Source organism: Papilio xuthus, unplaced genomic scaffold (assembly GCF_000836235.2).
Source record: "Papilio xuthus unplaced genomic scaffold, Pxut_1.1 DF826945.1, whole genome shotgun sequence".
In the NCBI taxonomy this organism is placed as follows: domain Eukaryota; kingdom Metazoa; phylum Arthropoda; class Insecta; order Lepidoptera; family Papilionidae; genus Papilio; species Papilio xuthus.
In genome coordinates this window covers 290227-298022 of record NW_013531704.1, presented here as the reverse complement: position 1 = coordinate 298022, position 7796 = coordinate 290227, and the positions used below count along the sequence as shown (strand labels likewise).

General features: G+C 35.6%; 1 protein-coding gene across 1 annotated transcript in view; it reads right to left on the bottom strand.

Annotated features, from left to right (window-relative positions):
* LOC106120946 (longitudinals lacking protein, isoforms F/I/K/T) overlaps positions 1–5786 on the bottom strand; it is a 13870-nt gene extending 8084 nt beyond the window's left edge. Inside the window, exons 1-5 of the mRNA XM_013316416.1 lie at positions 5550–5786; positions 4843–5049; positions 4159–4416; positions 813–1014; positions 30–101 (exon numbers count right to left, since the gene is read on the bottom strand). Of these exons, the coding sequence (XP_013171870.1) occupies positions 30–101; positions 813–1014; positions 4159–4416; positions 4843–5016 (706 nt within the window). The 5' untranslated portion in view covers positions 5017–5049; positions 5550–5786. The remainder of the gene's footprint in view (positions 1–29; positions 102–812; positions 1015–4158; positions 4417–4842; positions 5050–5549) is intronic.
* Between the last annotated feature and the right edge of the window lie 2010 nt (positions 5787–7796).

Here is a 7796-nt window from a genome sequence, read left to right as displayed (position 1 = left end):
CGGGGACAGGGGGCGTGGCGCGCACTTACCTTGCGACTCCCGGATGCTGTCGTTAGAGTTCATCAGTTCATCTTGAGATCGTTCCATGTGCCATTGGAAATCTGCAAACAAAACAAAATGTTATTGTAACCACTATTTCTACACTCAGTTATCGTTATACATTGGATATTGTTTTAGTCTTTATATTGCGTTTTATCTCCGTAGACTTATGTAAAGATAGGAAAGGTTATATTTGCCATTAACTTACATTCTAAGCATAAAACAATATTCACAAGCACAATATATTATAATATATAAGCTATGTTGAATTTATACTTACAAAATGATAACTACATTTAGAAAGACATGTAGATGGGACAAACATATTACAATTCAATTCTTACTCCGATAGTAATCTAATAGAAGCAATGAAACCTATTATTACCTATTATATGGATTCTAAAGCTGGTGTGGGAATTAATTGCTAGCCTAGATTGGATCAGCTGACTGTGTCAAACATGCATATGACATTGTTGTTCATTCTAATATTTATGTATAGCTAGCTCTAGTTGGGGGAAGCACATGTTTCTTCAGAAGTAATATTTAAATATTTTCAATATTTACATGATGAGTTAGTGCCCTCCTGCAACATCACCAATCACTACTACTTGTGATGGTTTTTAAATAAATTTGTACAAAGGCTCCAGGCAATAATATAATTTTTTTTATAATGGAATATTCTGGTTAAAAGACAGATTCTTCTTCAAACAAGTTAACTCAAAGTATCGTCGCTAAGACAGTAGCGGGTTAGTGAGATATAAATATATACTGACTGCGCACGACGTCGTTGTGTTGCGGGGTCTGGTCGTGGTCCTCGTCAATGGTGAGGTCCTCGACGGTGTCTCTGGAGGGCGGCGCGTCATCCGAGGGCGGCGGCTCGCTGGTAGGCTCCGCGTCCAGCGAGCGGCGCGCCACCTTGCGCCGCCTGCTGGGCGACAGCGAGCCCCCGCGCCGCTCCGAGCTGCTCGACCGCCCCTGCAACACCACACCGCCACTGAACTTATGGTACGTTCCGCATAAGCCCCTCGCTGACAGCTAATAATCAGCTGATAGTGACATACTTCTTACAAATATTATAAGTGCGAAACTTTGGTTCAATGGATGGGTGTTTGTTATTGCGTTTCTAAATACAATTTAAGGGATCCAGATAAAATAACAATGCAAGTCTGTAAGCGCTGTGTCCCCTCTCCCCCACAAACAGACGTAGGATTGGTTTTAATACTCATATGAAGATCCATGATGAAAAGACATAACCATTTTCCAAGCGAAAAATAATGGGGTCATAAAAAAATAGAAACCAATTTTTTGTATAAAGTTTTTATTTTTGTTGTTCAATGCTAATTTTAATCAAATAACAGTCCTCGCAAATCACAAACCTAAAGGAAAAAATAAAATCAAACAACTAACTGCGGATCATTTTAAAGCTAAGTATTTTGCAAAACGTATCGCATCTTTTGCAAAACAGATGTTCTACACAACACATCGGCGTCCAATCTCCATAATTGTAAATCACAGTCCAGAGTCCAGTATACGTGCCAAGGTCAAACGAAAAGCAATCGGAAGGTCCAGTAATCAAACAGGGGTCAGAATAAACACAACGACAGATGAATAATGTAAACACAATGCAATAACTATTCTTATTGAGATTTTTTTTATCGGTACCATTCAAAACAACGAATTGTTTATTTATCGATCAGCGTTATTCGATTCGATGTATAAAAAATAATTCATCCAATTTTAAATTATTTATATATTCGAAAATTATAATGTTGCAGAAGGTAGTGCGAGTTAATGTAAACAAAAGTATCTTGTCGAACAGACACTTCCGATCCGCTGAAATGTCAACCCTTTCCGGCCCCTAATTCTATTCGTCGCTTATTACACCCAATAATAGTCCTGTTGCCAGATAAAATTCTGAATGATGACCACACGTCTCGCCAATCGATAAACTATAACGATGTAATTTATATTTTGTTCTCCAGGATGAAGGGGGGGGACCTAAGCTGTCCCCGGGCACACTTACTGGAGGCCCCAATGATGACAAACCTTCCCCTGTACTTTGTATTGTGTGTGTATTGTTGAATACCCCATGCCTATGGCAAATGCCATAGTAAAAATGGTCAGGATTCCAAGAAATATAGAAAAAATTGAGATACATTTGAATTCTGTTGGTAAGTGGTGACACACATTGTGTTTTGGCACAGATCTTGAGCTAAGTCTGAAAGAACGTACAGACTACATACATTTTGTTTCTTAAGTCCGCGGTGAGGAAATCACGTCTAAGATTACGTTCAAATATTATTCTCATTAATTCAGCCATATAACTAACATTACATGATGTTAGTTTAATTGTCAAAAACTTAAAGCAAGTTGAATAAATTTTATACAATTGTAACGTAAAATAAAATGAATATAATATTTAATTATAAAATTTTCCATTGCAACTTGAAATAAAATAAATTTAAAACTGAATGAATATGTGATGTCAGCAAAAAGAACAATACATCTTTTACATTGTAACCTGAGCATCTAGAATATAATCTGCATGACAACGGACATTGCAGCCTTGGTATTCTGTTATACAATGTAATGTGAACATATCTACAAGTCAAACACAATATTTATTATAACAACTTTTAGTTATTATCCAATTGGGTCTGGAGGATTATGCTTTCCATCAAAATGTATGGTTTGTATGTATGTTAATTCCATGAGTGGCAGTTCCTCTTGCAGCCGTTCAAAAATTGTGATGACTTACTTGAGTTGTTGTTCGTATCTTTTATGTAAGGCAATTAGGGTTTATGTAAAATTCTCCAATATTCATTATGTTTTTCCTCTTAATGGCAAATAAGGGAGCAGTTGTAATCAACAATTTCTATATAAACACACATTCTGAAGTCCACAGATATTTTCGCAAAATAACTAACATAATGGTGTTTTATAAGACAATGACAGGTAAGCTATGTCCATTAGGTTTCTTAAAAACAGTATAATAAATTAAAAAAAAAAACAATTGTTTAAAGGTATACTAATATATTGTAAAACTAATCAGAGCAGCGCATCTATCCGATCTGGGCTTTGGCGTCTGGCAATAAGTCTCTGTATATCTTAGTCCTAATAAAATTGATATGTAAATTATTATTTCAAACATAAAAAGCAATGTGCTAAATTATTGAATAAATGTCTCAATATGTTTTATTTCAGGCTATGTCTTTCATAAAGGCGAAATTTAATTGAAATTTGTTGAGCTGTTCTGGAGATATCTTCTAACAAACAATAATACATACATCCATCCATCTAAACATTCACATTTATAATATTAGTAATAACAACTAGTATTGAAAAATAAGTGTAAGTTATAGGTAGGTAGGTTTATCTAAATGAAACTTATTATTTTAAAAGTGAGGTACCTTCCTAATAATATGAAGATGTCTTTTAAAATGGTTACTTTAAAATCCTTATTAAAAAAAAACATTTTTGTATGTCAACTTAACTCTTTACTGTGTACCATGATAACCTTTGTGACCATGTTTACCTATATGATATTGTTTGGAGATTATTGTTGTGTTTTTGCAACATTTATACTAATAAAAAGCACAAATTAGCACAACATTTGCATGTGCATCCCCTTCTCGTCAAAGTCCTATCATAATCAATCCAGCTGTTCCAGAGACTACCCAGAACAGATGCGGCCTGTTATAAATTACAGAATGTTACAATATGGTTACAAGTCTGAGACTTTTCTCATGGTTCATATAGATTAGGAATATTATCAAATAAATTTTTACAACTAAAAATTAACTAATTTCTAAGAACAATTGAAAGATACCAGTAATGTTTAGATAACCATTTATAAATTACAAACAACTATAAAGTAAATGTGACAGGTATTGCATATTTGAATACCCTCCTTGTTTCTGTACAACTGGTATTAAAATTGTTGTAATTTTACTCTGTCTTGTCAGATCTGTAAAATACTAGCTGTCACCCGCTACTAACATTCATCTAAACTTTCGCATTTATAATATTAGTAAGATATAATATTGTAGTCAGTATCTAATACCTCTTTATCTTTCTTATAAGGTTAGCTAGAATGAATAAGAAGTGTGTAAGGGTTACCTGTGGTGGTGGAGAGGGCGCACGAGGCGGGTGTGCAGGGGCAGCTTGTGCGGGGCGCGACGGTGGCCGGGATGGCTTGTTGTCTGAGAGACCCTTTATCTGTAAGGACTCTGCCGCTTTCAGCAGTGCGGCCAACTGGTCCTGTGATATGTTTACTTCACCGCGGTACATATAATCCATCATGGCTCGCAACTCGGCATATTTGACATCTTTTAGAATGATAATTGGATGCTTGTCATACTGTTGGGATAGTACATTCTGTAACAAAACATTAGTGTTGTATTCACATGCACTATATGTTTACTTTTAAAAACAATACACATTTGTAAATAGTACAGCAAGTGAATAGTAACAATGTCATTTCATATTTCGAACTTTGAAATTAAGTGTTTGAATTTAGAATGATGCGTAAATGTAATTAAAATTACATTAACATTTCATTTGCGTAACGAATTTAGATAAATACATTAATTTGGCGCTCGATATAGTAATTGAGCATTTGAAAAAGTAGTAGAGACAACTTTCTGTTGCATAGATGAGTTGGCATCAACATAAAACTAATTGCTAACATATGAAAGCTATCGCGCGAATGGAATGTTTATTAGAGCAAAACTGTGCCTTGCGAGTAAGCTAAACACGATAGCAATTGACCTACATCGCGCTAAACCACTTAACGATACCAACCTCGAAATAGGGACTGCATGCGGACAGGACCACTTTGTGCGCCTTCAGCGTCTGTCCTTCTGCAGCCAGGGTACAGTCCACGTGAATGCCTTTCTCCAACAGTGTATCGAACACGGAGACTAGAGTAGACTGGTGGTTGTTCCACCGCAGACAAAACTGCTGATCGTCATCCATGATTCCGCCTCACCACTCGTCGCGCCCGCAACCCTACAATGTCAAACTGTTTACTCAACACTTATCCTAAACACCACACGCAGTAATTAGGCCATTGCGAAAACTTTATTCTCAACAAACAAACAAACCATTGAATACAATTATCAATCTCACTAAAGCAATTTATCTCACCGATTCACTTCATACGATGAGATCACGCCTCAACTTAACTAAATTAACTTTATGGACCACATACGACTTGTCGTAAGCGACGCGGCACAAAGAAAATGGCCGCTTTTCCAGCGCGACAAAAAATAAAATGGCGACGAAAATTCTAAGTTTTACTATTTTCTGAATAAGTTTTCACGAAACACATAACAAATTCAAGTTCACCGTTTACATACAACAGTACAAACTTTGAAAAAGTTTCTAGTTAACAAAGAAACTTCGCACAAACTTTAGTTAAAAGTTCACGAGTGGAAATTTTCAAGATGAAAAGTCGTAGTAAGTAAGCACTTATCACGATGTCACATTGTAATATCTAAAACACTTACCTTTACTATATCATCAACTAACTCCTAAAATAAAAACACTAAGAGGTGCTTAACATAAATTTGCAACACTTTCGTTTAGTATTTTAACACTTTTGCACACCCGCCAGCTTTCTCGGTAGAATGAAATGAAAATACTAAACTATGCTATGTTGCAAGTTTAGTGAAGCGAAAGGCACCTCTATAAAAATCCAAACGAAGTAGGTACAAGTTGGAAGCGAGCAACAGAGTGACCCAAAATAAGCTCGCGTAATGTTGCCATTACAATACTTACAAAAAGCTTGAAAACGTAGCAAGTTCTTACAGAAAAAGTGTAATTTCTGTTGATTAAAACGTTAAATTATATCAGAAATAATTTGCCACAGTGAAATGTAAAGTAGGAATCGTTTATTAGTAAAGTTATAAAAACAAATTGTCTATATCAAAACAAATGGTTTATCCTTGACCTACTTTATTGACAGAAGACTCGTGATGATTTTAATTCTAATTAACATTCATTCTGTAGGTTCAAATAATTTTTCCTGTAGATAATTTAAACTCAAGTAATTTAATGGTTCGCCAAATTAACCGATCAAATGCGATGATTTTGTTTTTTATTGTTATGCTATTCTTAATAGAAATACACATTCAACGCCATCTGTACGACCATTAAAACAATACCATGATTTGACTAGATTGACTTTGTACTTTTTAACGTAGGCTGTTAATTACTGAGTTTATTCTATGAAATGTAAAATATATCATGTCTTATTATTTAACTACTACTTGCAATATGGCACTAATGTGTTGTTATTTTCATAATATTTTTTTCTTGGTTCCTAAGAACATGGCTCCGTGTTGATAAATCGTGGAACTTTCTTGCGTGATAACTAACTAGCTGTAACATCGTAAGAATGTCTATAGGGATGTAATAAAATTTTTCAAAATTTAAAAGATTCACTATTAGCCTTTTAATCTGTTTTGATTATATTTTTAGGTTAGTTCTTTAGCGTTGTATTTTTGTTCGCTGCAAGAAGGGAACCCCATGAATGCATAACCTACATGATATTATAGAAAAAAAATGGATTTTGATATGTTTCATAGTTTAGCAGAACATTTGAGTCAGAGGCCACGAAAATTTATTTTTATTTATAAGATTTAAAAAAAAATATAAAGGTATATATTGGTTGAGAAAACTGCTTCTAAGTACATACATACAATATGTTAATACTAAGACTTGGATTTAAGTTGATTCAGATAAATATTGAAATCATTAAATCTGTACCAAGGGACAGTTTTAGTAACTATAAAAAGACTGAGTCGGTGTTCAACGTACGCATTAATTGCTTATGACCTTGTGTAGGAAGCGCTAGACTCGAGTATGTTCGTTAGCGCATCAAGTACACATTATTAATAGTTAAATGCTTGTTTGTAATCTGTGTCTGTGTTCATTAATATTTGATGTTTGTTGCCAACTTTCCGACGTGTTTTAAATACTTATAAAACCTTGTGTACAGTCGTTCTTACAAATAGCCAATCGGGAATACATTTTACAATACAAATGCACAAATGAGAACTCTTGGATTGTGATGTTGCGAGCCCGGGCCGGATGTGCCGTCGCCCGTCTGCCACTTCGTTATAAAAATCAATAGCATTAGTGAGTTCGTACAAACGAATTATACAACTGTAGCTGTGTGCGAGGCCGCCCGACGCCGCGCCGCCTCCTGGTGTGCGGAAACAAAAAAAAGCATGAGAGAAATTCTTGTAATAAAAATCAATCGGAGCGGAGAGAAGGCCCGCGAGGGGCAGCTCTGCCGCTTGCCCCGCGAGCCCCCTACCCGCATCTCAACGAATATACAACTACCCTCCCAAAGCAATTAACGATGTTATTTTTACGCTATGGCTTATGTGAACTTTACTACTGTTCAAAAACTTATAGTTTTCCTGACACATAAATGTGGTCGGAATAAGTTTCCTAGTCCTTTCTAATCTTTCTTTTTCTTAATATTATGAATGCGAAAGTTTGGATGGATGTATATATTATATATTTGTCACAAACTATCTCCAGGTTAGCTACATGGATCGGGATTAAGTTTGGTGTAGATGTAGAACACTGTATGGAAGAACACATAGACTGCTTAACAACTTTTAAAAAAAATCACGCAGACGAAATTGCGGGCAAAAGTTAGTTTAATAATAAAGCGAGCGGGGGCGCGGTGCGCGGCGCGACGGGCGGAGGGCAGACGGCGTCCTCGGCCGGTTCCCGGCAAA